The sequence below is a fragment of the Poeciliopsis prolifica genome, unplaced genomic scaffold, assembly GCF_027474105.1.
Source record: "Poeciliopsis prolifica strain line A6 unplaced genomic scaffold, Auburn_PproV2 SCAFFOLD058, whole genome shotgun sequence".
Taxonomy (NCBI): domain Eukaryota; kingdom Metazoa; phylum Chordata; class Actinopteri; order Cyprinodontiformes; family Poeciliidae; genus Poeciliopsis; species Poeciliopsis prolifica.
This window is the reverse complement of record NW_026562433.1, coordinates 3,051,903-3,067,445: the sequence shown is the minus strand read 5'-3', so window position 1 is coordinate 3,067,445 and position 15,543 is coordinate 3,051,903. Positions and strand designations below refer to the sequence as shown.

Here is a 15,543-nt window from a genome sequence, read left to right as displayed (position 1 = left end):
TCTATCTATCTATCTATCTATCTATCTATCTATCTATCTATCTATCTATCTATCTATCTATCTATCTATCTATCTATCTATCTATCTATCTATCTATCTATCTATCTATCTATCTATCTATCTATCTATGTCATAAGAGTTCTAGAGATTTTATGAATAAAATGCAATATTTCATTGCCCCACAGTGGGGGAATATCAGCAGTAAGATACATACAGACTCAAACAATCAATAAAACAAACAAACAAACAAAAAAATAATTAAAAACCTAAAAAAATGAGAATAGAAAACGAAATCATGAGAGCAAATTTACGACACTGGCCAAAAAATACTTTAAAATAATACTTAACAGAAGCACAGCTCAGATCCAAGGAAACGTGACGCCGCGTAGCAGCAACATAATATAAGAAGTTATAAAGTAAAAATGTCACCTGCCATGTGCAAATAACAGCGAGAGCATCACTTAAAATGAGACAAACTGAGAAAATAACAGCAAAGACGCAAACATTCACTGAGCCTGTTGGGAGCAGAGGCGGTCATAAAGTCAAACATCTGCTGGGTTGAAGGATCTGGTGATGTCACTAGTTACCAGAGATAACTAGTGACATTTACTGAACTATTCTGAAAAAAGGTACTTTCACTACACCACACTGTTCACTGTTAGTACGTTACCCTGTTTTAATATTTGCACAATAAGTACATGTAATGTTTTTTTTTTTTTTTACTAGTTTAATGTAACATGAGTATTTTCTTGGATGACTATATTTTAGTTTATCTTGAGTGAACATATGAGATGATCCTGTTCTTAGTGCAGTTTTTGGGAACAAAGCTGCTGAACACATCTTCCTCCTCCTCCTCTTCCTCATCCTCCTCTTCCTCCCCCCGCTGACTTTCCTCTCTTCTCCGGAAAGTGAAACTGAACTCGCCTCCATCGGCTTTCACTCAGCAACCCAGCGAGTCCACGCCGCTTTCTTCCCCTTGCAATCCAGCTTTAAAACGGTAAGAAACAAATGAAACTTTAAATGCTGCTCACTGCTGCCGCTTTATCTGCTTTTATACAGCCGCGGACTTTCGCTTTTCTTTTTTTTTTATTTTCCGTCCTCATTTTATATAAACATTTGTTTTAAATGAGTCAAAAATAAAATCTAGCTCGCGCTCTCCTGGTTTGAATCTCATGCCTTCTTGTTCATTTCATTTGCAAACGGCTTCTTGCTTGTTACAGCTGCTTAAATCACTAATTTAGTCTGACTGACTAAAATGTTCCAGAACCAATTGAGAGCCTCCATGTGCGTGAGGATGATTATATATGTTCAGATGTTAAAAGCAGCGAGCAACAATCTTTTCCAACTTCCTGCTGGCTGATTGGACGGATCCCCATGGTTCTGTTTGGTGTGTTGGGTTTTCAGGAAACATGCAGGTCAAAATGAACCAGTTGCTTCTTTCATAAGGTGTTTAATTAACTGTGTGGGAAAATGTTTTTCTGCTAAAACCATGTGTTTGGTGTCTCTTACAAAGGAGACATATAATACATCAGTATCCTGTAATGCCTTGGCCAAATTTAAGCACTACTTTGACAGATCTAGCAATATCTCTACTTCATGTTAAAGGTCGTCATAATTCTTACAGTTTTCTCATGTTACTGAATTACTAAAATGAAATGAAACTGCAGTTTTATTTCAGTTCCTTTCAGTGGAGAAGGTTCATTTCTGGATGTAGCGATGGACTCCAACCTGAACCTTCAGAGCCACATAAAGACAATTGCGAAGTCAGCCTTCCATCACCTTAAGAACATTTCTAAGGAACGATAGCCACAGCAAGAGCTATCTTTATCTGATTACTGCAAAAGTGTCTTCACGGGTCTGCTTAAGAAATGAGTCAGACAGCTGCTGCTGCTCAGGCTCTGACTACAACTCAGAGCACATTAGTCCAGTTCTAAAGTTCTACTACTAGTTTATAAATCACTGAATGGTTTAGCACCGCAACACATTAAAGATCTGCTGTTGTTGTATCAACATTCCGGACCTTTTGGGTCTTCTGGTTCTGCTTCTGTGCACCACAAATTTGGATCAAACTTCCTGAAAACTACAAAATACTGAGTTCCTTTAAATCAAAACCCAGAGAGATGTCTTTGATTTGTGATAACTGGAACATTGGTCAATATATTTGATGTTTACATGCTGGCATTTGACAAAACGTAATGTTCATTGCTTGTTTCATAATTGGTGTCTGTGTTTCTGGTGTAAAGCACTTGGAACTGCCTTGTTGCTGGATTGGGCTGAGCAAATAAACTTGACTTGAAACAATTCAGTACCTACACCAGTGGGCTGTATTATGCCTAGGAGTGTTTTCTGATGCCACACTGACAGAAATGACTTGCTCTGATGGGGACAGTGGTTTCCTGGCAGCTTAGCGTGGTTTCTCTTATAAATAATTGATGCATTAGACCGTCATTTCAGATCATACTTCTATAGCAAACATGCAACCACATTCTGACCCTGATGCCTTTTCTTTGCATTGTCACATTCGTTCCGCTCTTCCAGCTCATACAGCATATTTTTTACCTCTTTCAAAGGTGGGCTGAGGTTGGTTGTGGTACAGGGTTAATTTTGTATCAGGACCTTTGAGTTGGTTGGGTAGGGTTATGGTTGTCCTTTGTGTTGCCGGAGGGGAAGAGAGGTGTTTTTCCATGACTTAACTTTTGTAAATATGTGACCATGATGCTGTGGAGAACCGAATAACTCTGAAAAAAAACTGAATAACTCTCTTCTTATGTTCATTCCTGCGGTCAATTTGACCCAGGGATCTTTTTAAGAGCCCAAAGACTTCCCTCAAAACATTTTGTATTATGTCATTGCTAAAATAAATGTTGAATGCAATGTTCTTTACTTCTTATAAATGAAGGCTGGATGAGAATAACTCAGCTTGTTTTTCATAAAAAAAAAAAAAAATTCAATGTTTTAAAGTAAGAATACCTACACAGAGAAAAGCAATGGCTATTCATGAAAATTATATTTACATTTTTTTAGCTCCCAGTGTGCAGTTACTCACCAAGGGGCCGTTTGACCCAGTAACATTGTTGAAGTTATCGACTCCTCCTTTGGGAGCTTTGTAGTAAAGGATCAGACTTGGTTTCTGTTTCTTTCATTGACTTTTGCGCTTTGTGTGAAAAGTTCTCATGAGGACAACATTCTTCCCCTTTCTAGGGAAATCTGAAGAAACAATCACAGGTCATGTTGTTCCTCTTGAGACCATTCGGCGAATCAGTCTCAACCCTTGCACCCTGATTCGTCTCTGGACCTCCTAAAGTTTGCCAGCATACACCTGCACGGTCCATACAAAGCTGGTTTTTGCATCATCAGAATTTTTAAAATCATATTTAGCTGTTTGAAAGGCATGCACTGCCAGAATCAGGACCATACAAACAAAATGCATTTTATCCAGATCCTTCGACCTTTCCTGTGAAAATCACCTTCTAGCAGGTCCTGGGAACATCTATTTCATTTTCTTGGTGTTTACTAGCAGATGACAATCTCTGGATTTCAACTGGATTTTTGGCATATCTTGCTTTGAGGAACTTATGTTTTTGTTATTTGTTTCTCAATCAGAATCATTGGATTCCCTCTAAGTGCTGATGCTCACACTTCTGAGAATCGGGAACAATGTCGGAGGCGTGGTCATTTTCCATGGTGTTGAAATGTTAAGGAAGTATACAACATTGTCAAATATGTGTTATTGACCATAGTAGACTATTTCATTCATTGCCACTTGCTGGTGTTTTTAGCCCTTTGGACCTGGTCACTGGTTTTGACTGGTATTGGAAATTGTCCTTAAAATCCGTTCATTTTCTTCAAGTGCTTTAAGACACCACCGGGTTGGACTCTTCGGTTAAAGACTTGCATAAGCAGAAAAGACTAAAAACTAGAAAAATGGTGCAATGAGCAGCACCCTTCTGGCCATCTGACCTTTGGATGCTGCGGAAACGGACTGTGTTGTTATGCAACCTTTTCTCTCCACTGACATCCCCTTCCAGATGTTCCAGCGCTTTGCAGATCAAACCAGCCGTTCTCACTGCGTGTTTATATTGGATAACTCAATTACACCCGGAGCTGTCTGTTCATTCTTACTGCTCTGAAATGCGTCTTAAGATAAAGGAAACGTTGCTGGTGGCCAATGGACATGTGACCGTTGTGACCTGATATTAATGGTGTTAATGGATGGCATAGAAAAGCAATGTGTGCTGTTAAAGTTGAATTGCTTTGAAGTTTCATCACAGTTGCTTTTTTTGTCTGTAACTGGAAAAGGATGGAGAAAGCGGTTGGGCAACCGGATAGCATAAAAAAAAGGAAGTAGCTGCAGAGTTTGAGGTCTTTGTGCTGCATTAAAGGCCCTTTAGAAGCAAGTTGGGAAGACTTAATGCAACTGCAGCTTCTATTTATCTCAGTAGTTGATGAATCTTTTGGTATTGTTCCAAGTACCAAAAGATTTGGAACAATACCAATTAAAAATAATGACTAATTAGTTTAGTCCTTTCTGTTGATTTTTCTCGTGTAGCATCGGTACATGGGTTACTCCGGCTTTTCAAGTCTTATTGATGCCAGTCTTTATATCGTGATACTGCATACATCCTCAGCGTAAATCCAAAATAACGACTCATGAGGCAGGAAATTGGAAATACTTTTCTTTCTTCTTTGATTGGTGCTAATTGAACATTTAAAGCACTTACTTTAAATCCAATGTCTATTATTGTCCACTGATTAGAGATTCCTTCAATCACATTATAGAGATTTCAGAAACATTATCGATGATTTTCTCCGGATTCCTTTTGATTCTTTATGCCGATAGCTGAAGCTGCTGGACACGGTAGAATATGAGCCCTCACGTGATCAAATTATGGTTAAGAATATTGTTCTCAAAATAGGCCTGTTGGTAAAAAAAAAAAAGATAAAAAAAAATAAACACATCCCTCCAGCCCCATCCCAAACAGAGACGTCTCAACAGGACCGTAAAAATGAGCTACTTCACTGATTCTTAGCAGATCATGTTAGTGCTCCATTGATCAACGTCATTATTAATTTAACTTATTTAGGAGAACATTCAAAGGTGCCATTTTCTCTTTGTGCATGTTTGTGTGAGACCAGGAACTGATAAGCTGACCAGAGTCTTATCTGCTGAATGTCCTGACCTGTCAGGTCTTGACCCAGCTGGCTGGATTTATCTAAACCGCTCAGCAGATTTTTCACAAAGTTCTGTCCTCTGAGACGTTCTCAAAGCTCTACTCTACTGGCGAAACCTCCCTTTACTCCGACTGACAATTGTTCTACCTTAACAGTGGCTTCAGATTCACATTCCTACCAGCAGCTCAAATCTGAGCGAGCAGAAACCTAAAATAAGGAGAATTCGGAAGGAAAGCCACAAATGCCAAAAATTCGATCATCCACAACAAAATTTCTCAAAATTGATATAAAAGCTTGTGAAAAGTTTAATAAAGCTGAAAGTGCAGGCATTGAATTAGTCAACCTGTCTGTATCTCAAACAGATAATAAAAAAAATTTAGTCTTTAGCTTTTTCAGGAGTGTTGATGAATTTTCAGGGAGCTGTAGCTGCACTCCCACAATAACAAAACTAGACACGTTACCTTGAGAGAAGCGGATAAATCACTCTATTCCACAACATAGTGTCATAGATATATATCTAGTCTTCCTTTAATATCATTATGTTTGCTCATTAAAAATGTTTACTCTTTTAAAAAGAGAGACCAATAGGTGGGATCTGTTCCACAGAGGGGTGAATTCAAATATTAAGCTGGGAGTCAGTAAAGTACAGTAAGCGGTTGTTCCTGCATGCAGCCCACGAGGAGAGATTATTATCAGAAAAACCAGTCTACCCAGTTCAGGTTGGCAGCCCCGAATCCAGCCTGAAAGTTTTTCCTCTTTTTTATTTTATTTTTGTAGTCGTTGCTACGTCAAGTTAAAGAAAAAGAGGAACAACCGGGTTAGACATTCAATTCGAAAGTTAGCATTGATAATTATACACATTTATTTTTGTTAATCCGTCATGACATATGACATGTGTTCCTTTCCAAACGAACACGTCAGTTTTTCCTGTGCATGTAGGCGCAGAAGTGTTTGCCGTCTGTACCGTTACAGACGGCAAACACTTTTAGCAGATGTCTGTCAGATGTTCTCGTGAACATTTCATTAGAACAGTGGTTATAATGAGCATTTAACACGCGCTCGCTCTCCGGGCAATTAAAGACATGTGGAGAATGACAGGAAGTGAAGAAACTTCCTGTCATTCTCAGTTTTTCAGTTATTGTCATTCTTGTTCTCAGTCACTCTTCAGATTCAGTCTCAGTCTGGATGGCTTGTTCAGAACCGAAAGCCCACCGGCTGCTCATTAGATGGAGAAATATTCCCTTAATCGATTAACGCATATCTAGCTGAGAGAGGTGGGCACAAGCCATTCACAATGTTTTTTGTTTTTCATCTCCCAGTTCATCCTGAATGGGTTTTGTGTTTCATTCCATCACAACACGGTGGCTTTAGAGTTGCAGAAAGCTTTGTCTTTTCTCTCAGCTTACATGGCCTCGATAGTAATTAGGATTAGATCAACATTATTCACAGAAAAAAAATCAACTATTATCCACAACAAAAACTGAGCTAAAAGAAAGAAATAAAATTGAAAGTGTATTTAGCAGAAATGGTTCAATTTCTTCTATCACCACATTTTATTCAGTGTGAATTTTGTGAAGCTATGAAACTGAAATCTTTTCTCCATTGTTCTTTGACGTTCATCATTGAATGAACGTCAATTTTCAAGTCTCACTGTGGATTTTTAATCAGACTTTATTCGTTCAGATTTTGAGTTTTATAAAAAAAAGTCTAACCCATACGTTATTTTTGTTTCACCTCACTAAAACCCACTCTGCGTTGCGTCAAAATGGTTCTTTATTTTTAAAAAAGAGATCAGGTCACAAAACATTTCCTTTGTCAGTTTATTTACTGTTTTGGTTAGAAATGTGTGCTTAGGCCACCTCTCTGCACGCATTTCTGCAGGAGAAAAGGCACTGATCTCACAATGAATGCATGTTTTATGAAACACATTGACTTATAAACAAAATGACGACGACTGTTTGCTTCATAAGGTGAGGTAACCTGTCATATAGTGATTTAAACAGGAACGTTTGTCCGTTGTTTTGTGAGACTGGGGCACTCTCCATTTCAGTGTAAGTGATTTAGGTGTGGGTTTGTTCACACATATTCTGAGTCCCTGTTTGTCTTTGACACACATCCTCTCTTGTGTTTTATCAACAATCTGGATTTAGTTCCTTTAACTTTCTCTTTATGCAGCTGGCCACTGGTTCCTATACCTGAAAATATTCACAGTTTGCCACAAAGTCAAACTAACTCATTTTACAGGACAATTAAATGCCTCGAAGTTATTGCGTACGTTTGTTGTTTTGGGACTATTTTCAAGTAATATGACGGTAACGGCAATGAAAGAGCGCCTTCTCAAAGATCAACAAACTTTTAAGTACTAATGAACATTGAGCACGCTCGCTCTCCTGGCCGTCAGTGACCAAAACGGGAGCTTTGTTTGAAACACGGCAAGTCCAGGTCTGGAGAAACTTCAAAGTTTGGTTGAATATAACGGCGCAAACCTTCAGACATCGTACGAAAGACTGATTTCCAGAAAACGTCCTGAGGAGGGAAAGACCAAAACATGCGGCTTGATGTAGCAGGTGCAGTCCCACACCTGTCACATGTGGGGCGCACATTTAGATGTATAGACGTAAGTTTAACTTTGCAGAAGTGTGCCGGGTGGACAGCTTTAAATTGCAGAAGTGTGTGGAGAGAAACGCATTGAGGATGAATGCACCTGATCCAAGTCTTGAAGTTTGGAAAACCTCTATGCCATCTCCCTAATCTTTAGCTCCCTCAACAAATTTTCCTTTAGTTTGAAGCTGGCTTATAGCGACGCTGCTCCAAGATGTTATTATTAGCTTCACTAAGAGAAAAGAGAGATTAAACCCAAGACTACCAGAAGTATGAAAACCATTTATAACTGCATCTAGTATGTTTAAAATCCTCACAGGTTTAGGTAATTAATGTTAAATGATAACTTTATCATACTAGAAAATATTGTTTCCTTATATAGTCTTTCACTGCAAACTAACCAAAGTATCTTTTGGACTTACTATATTCCCCAAAGGCACACAAAGAACATAGACATAGAGTCAAAAGAAAGTACACCCTGAGTTAATTCTAAAGATTTCTTCTTCACTCGCCTCTAAAATGCTTTAATTTCAAGATGGAATGAACAGAAACATTTCACATTCCATTTTACTGCTTACTGAACAAAGGTGAAGATGAAATCAAGTGTGGCCCTTGTGTTGTAACTGTCTGCATAACATCCTGTACAAGATCAACAGAGCTTGTCAAGAAATCATCAGGTGCTTTTCATAAAGGAACAAAATATGTGGGAGCATTATGCAAAAGTTACAAAATGTACACTACACATTTCCTCTTTTAACGTGTTGGTGTCTGCTCCGTATCCTGCAGGCATGGCGTACCCACCCCCCGGTCACCAGGTGGTGATGGTCAACCACCAGGGTCCAGGCCATTGGAGCACTGACCTCTGCGACTGCTGCTCCGAGATGGGCACCTGTAAGTCACATCAGCAACCGCCACAGATTTGACTCAAAGTGTGTGTGTGAGTGTGTCGCACTGCTGGGCCTTGTGTGTGTGCATCAGGTTCGTGTGAGATACCGACGTGGCTCGGGTTTGTGCGCCAGGCACAAGTCGTGTGCTGGTTTGTGGTTTTGCTCGTGTGAGTCGGGTTAAGTCATAGTTTTGTGATCTTCTGCAGGCGCCCTGGACCAGCAGTGCCAACAATTGTAGATGAAAATGGAAACATACGTAATTATTTTCTAAATCACTTGTCTGCACAAATTCAAATTCAAAAATACTTTATTAATCCCAAAGAGAAATTGAATGAATCCGGAAGTATCTGATTTAACGTTGAATTAAATAGTGTGCAACCAAATATTATATAATGATAATCAATAATCAATGTTTTAGAACATAAGAAAATAGCTTAAAATTAAAATGAGCTTTTTTTCATATGAATTGTCACATTATGTTCATTCTCAGGCAAATGACTTGACTTTTTGTCTCCTTCCCAGACATTTTGAGGGAAGGAGAAGAATTATCCAATCAAAATGGTTTGAGGGCGGAGCCGGACATCAAGCCCCGCCCACAATCCCACACGTTCCACTTCCTGCAGCCGGTTATTTTGAGTTCCTCTGCAAACACAAACATTCTCGGATGGTTTTTTAGCTAATTCATTTATGTAGATTGAATGATGATAAATTGGAGGAGATACCGTCTGGTTTTTGAAAGCCAGCAGTAATATTGACGCTTGTTGCTTAATGCAGTATTAAAATGTTTTGGAAGGTAACGTGAGAAACTCATTTCCAAACTGCATGTTATCCATGCCTGCTGATATCACCACTGCAAAGTTCAATTCAAGTTTATCTATTTTAAGTCAGTCAATATTACATTATTGTATGTCACAGATTTTGCTGAATATAACCAAAGTTCCTTTAAACCGTAAAACTGAAATGTCTGTTGCTAAACTTTGAGCAGCCAGCTAGTGGTCCGCCAGTGTTCATACTTGTCTACCTGGCATTTTTTCTCTGCTTGGATTACTCAGATCTGATGTGGGTATTACAAGACCGAACATGATCTCACTTACCTGCAGATATTCCATCTAAACTCCAGCTTTTCAGGGATGTTTCATAAATTTGCCAGACTGAAAGAATATTTGAATGGCAATAGAGTGGGTGTATTATGGTCTGGACTTTAGTAGTAGCTATGAACTCTGCTTTGTTCACAAGTGCATCCTGTGCTTATTCATTAAGAACAGAGGGTGGCCTTCTCATCTTTGTGTAAATATTCACAAACTCTTTGCACAGCTGGTCAAACAAACTGGACAGGTTTACAACTATCTTTTAAAGAAGCTAATATGCTTTTCCATTGCTACTATTTTGCAGGTTGGTGCAGCCTGACAGGCTTCAACAGCTTTATTCTCTGTCTCGCCAACAGGTTGCTGTGGGTTGTGGTGCTTCCCCTGCTTGCAGTGCGAGACTGCCAGTAAGTACGGCTGGTGCTGCCTCATGCCCTGTCTGGACTTCTGTGGCGTGGTGTCCTGCATACTCCGCGGCAACATCAGAGAGCGTCACAACATTCCTGTAAGTCGGGCAACTTCAGGAATACTTAGCTGTTGTGATCCTTTTTTCTTCTTCTTTTGTTTATTTTTCTTTGGAGTGACTCAGATCCTTAACTGTGGTCTTCAACTGTTCGTCGTGGCCCAAGTGCTGCTCTGGAGGATTTTGGAGTTTCCCTTTGTCAACGGGTCTGGGTTAACTTCATTGGTCAGAAATGCATGACAGAAACAGAAGTTGTTAAAGATTCACTCGAGTTCGGCGTGGGCTTGCAAGAAAACATGGTTAACTTTATTAGGCATGAAAAACCTAGAGACCATAATGTTCCAGAGTCAACCAAAGGCTAGAAGTAGACTTCACTGAACCAGAACAACCATGACGGTCAGGGTTCATATGAAATCTGCACAAGATTTGAATTTCAATTAGTCATTCTTTGGGTCAGGGTAAGGAAAAAAATAATAAGAAATCATATTGGAGACTTCAGTATGTTTTGTTGACATGAGAAGTGTTTGAATATGATTTTTTTTCTTCAAAATAAGCTGCTCCTATTTCAGTTTTTTCATTTTGCTGTTAACGAAAATGCAGATCTGTTCATCCGTCGGTCAACCAAGCGACTGACACGTTTTCCAGAAACAGCGTTAATCACAGTAAATTTGTAATCTACGTGTAGAGCGGGCACTAATTTGATCCTCGTGCAAGATTTTCAAATTGTCAGTTGATTTCCAAAACCTCAGCGACCACAGTGAAAACAATCATAGCAGGTTCACAGCCACACAGCAAGGACGCAAATCAATTTCACTCAGGAACATTTGGATCTCGGACAAAAAAAAAAAACCTCGCCAAACCTCTCCAGGACGAATGTTCAGAGTAAACTAACATGGCCGAGTGGGAAGAAGTAACACAGACAGTTTGTGGAGTACATTTAACAAAGAAAAAAATAAATACTACAAAGACGTCTCTGACATCCACCAAACTTTCTGGTGCTTTCTTTTCTGTGTTTTGGATTCCCTTCCATGTTTCCATCGCCGCTCTTTCTGATCGGCTGCAGGTCACATTCAACGCCCTCCGAACAATCCGTCGTGTCGAATAACCCTGCTGAGCATTCAGGATGTCAGGGTCATCCTCACCACACATGGCCGTAGTATCTCCTAAGATTGTCGTTAGAGCCATCAATGTGGTCGGAAATGGGAAAGCAGGTCAAATCTGCACAATTATCTTGCTGTGTTAACCAAGGTTGAGCCTTTGCTTCACTGTCTAGAGGGATTTCCTAATAAAAACATTTTGGAACCTCCTTATTAAAGAGGTTCCCCTTTAATAGTTTCCAAAGTGAGCTAAAACTCCTCCCTCTTATCAGTTGACGACTCAATTCGTCAAATTGAGCCGTCCACGTGTCGGCCTGAACTAAAGTTGTGGTACAACGTCCATCAGGCATAGCAATGACCGGCAATGATACGTCTTTGTGGAAGAAATTTGGCTCCTGAGTCGAACGCTGTTTTCTCCATTTAAGGATAATAGCTCTCTGTCACTGTGGTTCTCTGGGACCTCAAAGCTTCAGAAGTGACTTTGTATCCCTTTTCACGCTGTTGTATATCTGAGTCTCCTTACATCAATGCGTGACTTGTTGCTTTGTTTTGAGATCTTTTGGCCTACATCATGCAGAAATGATTTCTTGTTCTGGCAGGTTTGAGAGAAATGGTTTTAGTTTATGTCAAAGCTTTTCTCAGATTGAGAAATACTTTATTAACGCCAAAGAAAAATGAAATGTTGTTACTCATATAGTCCAAGTTTCTCCAGAGTTGTTGATGTTCATGCACGGTTTTCTACAGAAAACCTGCTGAATCCGGCGTTAGGAGCCCGAGGGCAGCCATTGAGTAAATGAGCAGCAAGTGGCTTCCTGTGATTCTGACAGTTTATTAACAAACAGACAAACGCGCGCGCACACAGGCACACTTGAATAAAATGATAAACGGTTTCACTGAACAGATCCTACAATCTCACACTCACAGGAATCCAAAACCAGAAAAACTGACTCTGGACACTTTGACACAAAAATGAATCCAGTCAAACTTTACTCCTCTTTATTGTTTTTTAGCCTACTTCATGTATTCAGACAGGTTCTATTTAAATCAGGCATTATATTTATTCTGATTGAACAAGATGGCAATTACGTTATAATGTCATGGATGTTAAAGAATAAAAGAATTTTTTTTTGACATTTTTTTTGTTTTAATATCAGAAACATTTAAGTGACAGAAGAGATCTTTAAGGGAGCAAAAACTGAAATTTGACATTTTTTTTCCCCCCACAAATGAAGATGTAAATGATCAATATAGAGAATTACAAGTCAGTGAGAAGAGGCGAGTTTCTGGGTGGATGCACAGAAAGCAGAAACAAATGAGAGCAATTGTGTGCCAGGTGTGTTTAGAGAGTTGCTGCACACTGGCAGAGGCTTGCGGTATTATTTCCTGCAACCCAAACAGATTTTCTCTGATCAACATGAGCGATAGAAGAGCAGAGAGGTGTGGAAAAACACCTCTGAAATAGAAACTATCATGATGAACAGTTCAGTTTAAAAAAAGAAAAAGTTTATAAATGAAACCAAAGGAAGCTACTCCTTTTTACTTTGCAATTTCCTTTGAATGAGACACGTTGTTTTATAATCCTCTGAAATGTCTTCAGGATTTCTGGAAAATAACTTTACATATTATTACTGTAAATCTGACCTTTGATGAATTTGGTTGTTAAAGACTTCAATGAATTAAAAATAAAATCTTTTACACTCATCACAGGCTTCCCATTTAACTCAGATGAGTAAAGAGTGGAAGATCAAATGAAAGATGATTCATCTCTGAAATCTGCTGATGATAGTTTCTTAGAACAGGATCTACAAAAATTTAAATGAAAATGAAATAAAAATATATAATAGGCAGTCTGACTAATTAGAGGCAAAACAGCAAAATCTAAACCGGTGTCCCTTAATCTCTGTCGGAGTTTCTTGATGTGTTTACTGACAGAAAAAAGTTTGAGTTTTCAGTTTTTGATCGCTGGTACATGTGGGGATAAGATCCATGAATGCTTAAAAATAGTTAAAGTGTCATGAAGTGCGGTGAAGAGGTGGTGAGGATGACGCTGAGGACCCAGGTTGGAGTGAAAGAATGAGAATTTTAATAATAATGACACGAATACAAATCCAAAATCCAGGCAGCACAGAATGAGCGGAAGGCTAATGCTCAATGCTGGTAGCAACTGGCAACAGGACAAACATCTGAAATGACAAAGTGACACAACAGATTAGACGAGGACCCAACAAGGAGCACATCTGGGATCAAATGCACAGAGGGTGATCAAGGAGCGAGACACAGTCGGGAACAATCGAGGGGTAGACAGGAAAACACGGAGGAAAACACGGAGACTCAATAGACTCAGAAACCTAAAATAAACACAAAGAAAACTCAAATCCTCACAGAAAACCTGTGAATACCTCTACAAAAGCTTCAAGTACACCAAAAGTAAAACCAAAAATATGTTAATGTGCACTGATATTCACAATGGAAACTGTCTAGTGCCTTCCTTATTTCTGCTTCTGGCCTTACAGCCAATCAGCTCCAACGAAAGTGAACGGTGCTTCTGGATTGGCTGCATTATAAAAGGCAGCCAATAGTATTGTCTAGATATTTTAGGTTACCAAGCTTCATTTTCTTTAGAATATCAGATATGCTCAACAAATACAAAAACTTCTCAAATCAAAAAAATAAACTTTCAACTAAACTCACTTTCAGACATAAAAGCATCATGGTTACATTATCTCATGTAACCACACTGGCTGATAAAAAAAAAACCCACAGCAAGTTATTTAGATATTTTCCGGATAGATATGGAAAAATAAAATGAGGAACGACTTCATAAATTAGATTATCGTCAACAAAGTGAATGTTCTGGGAATTCCGCTGACTTCCTGTTTCCTGTCCGCAGGGCTCAGGGTGCGATGACTGCTGCAAGGTGATGTGGTGCTACCCCTGCGTTTGGTGCCAGATGAATCGCGAGCTGAAGATCCGCGCCCGCAATCCATCAAGCACCACCGTGATCACCACTCAGGTCGGCAGGATGTAGCCTGCAGACGTGGAGGTGGCTTCACAAGGTTCATACATTACATATTTTGTCATTTCACCATTATTCAGAGTTACTGATTAGAGTTTGACTTGATGCAAAGAGAAACATTTCTGTTCAGCTGTGTGTTAGTGTGAATCCATTTGTAACTTTGCTTTGTTTTGTCACATTAAAAGTTTGATATTTTTCTGTTCTTTGTTCCTTAATAAAATACTTCCTTCAAGTATCAAGAACAATGTCACTTTTTATTTCTCCTGTCAGATGACAACCGATATCCCTGTATGTCAGAAGGTTTTATCTCATGATGCCATTGAGCAATGAGGTTTGGATGACAAAGCATATTTTTATGTGTCCATCCAGAGTTTGGACTTTAGCCACGATTTTGAGTTAGAAATGTACTTTTAATTGCTCAGGCAGTGAATTATTTCTTTTTTTCTGTTATTTTAATCCACTTGCAGTTTGATAAGGTTTCCCATGTTGTCCTGAAAACTGTTGAGTGATAGCATTTTGAAATCATTTTAGATTATTTATCCAAAATGTGGGAAAGCAGAACATAGAGGATGGGAAACATCTCAGACAAGCTAAGAATCACACTGCTATGTTTGATGCCTTTTAACATTTACATTTAATCCATTCAACTTTTATACTTTGAGTTTAACCGTTTAGCTCCCAGGATTTCACTTCTTGTGTTGCTGAAAAACCCAGAAGTTTGTTTCCTAACAAATCTGTTCACACTTGCTGAGTTTTCCATGTTTCATCACGACACACACAACGAGCTTAATTGCATTTTATCACGATTTTGTGTTGCAAATCAGAACCTGAAAAGTGTGGCATGAATTTATATTCCGCCCCTGTTGTGGCCATTTATGTTGAATTTTTGTAAATTGTGAGTTCTATCAGTTTAGTCTTTGTTTGGGCAATTAGAAAATAATTCAGTTTAGAACCAAAATCTGTAATCAATTTTTAAATTTGAAATTGTTTAGATTACTTTGATAACTTTTATACCCTCATATTAATTTAAATAATTAAGAACACACTTAATGGTGGGGGTCCTTTTTTTGGGGGGAAATGTCTGGTGTGATGGTGGAATATTTTTTATTTTATTTTATTTTATCTTTTTACTATGTTGTGGCCATTTAAGTTCCAAAAACAGCAATTTCCAATGAAGGCCGTGGACAACAGGTGGTTTGGTTCTTGCGTGCACTTTTTGAAC

At 38.8% G+C, this 15,543-nt stretch overlaps 1 protein-coding gene across 1 annotated transcript; it reads left to right on the top strand.

The window, feature by feature from the left end:
* Positions 1 to 911: 911 nt before the first annotated feature.
* LOC129379530 (cornifelin homolog B-like) lies at positions 912 to 14,566 on the top strand. Its single transcript, XM_055060354.1, has 4 exons — positions 912 to 997; positions 8,560 to 8,664; positions 10,105 to 10,250; positions 14,196 to 14,566. The coding sequence occupies exons 2-4, from the start codon at positions 8,562 to 8,564 to the stop codon at positions 14,331 to 14,333; spliced, it is 387 nt and encodes a 128-aa protein (XP_054916329.1). The 5' UTR covers positions 912 to 997; positions 8,560 to 8,561; the 3' UTR covers positions 14,334 to 14,566.
* The last annotated feature ends 977 nt before the right edge of the window (positions 14,567 to 15,543 follow it).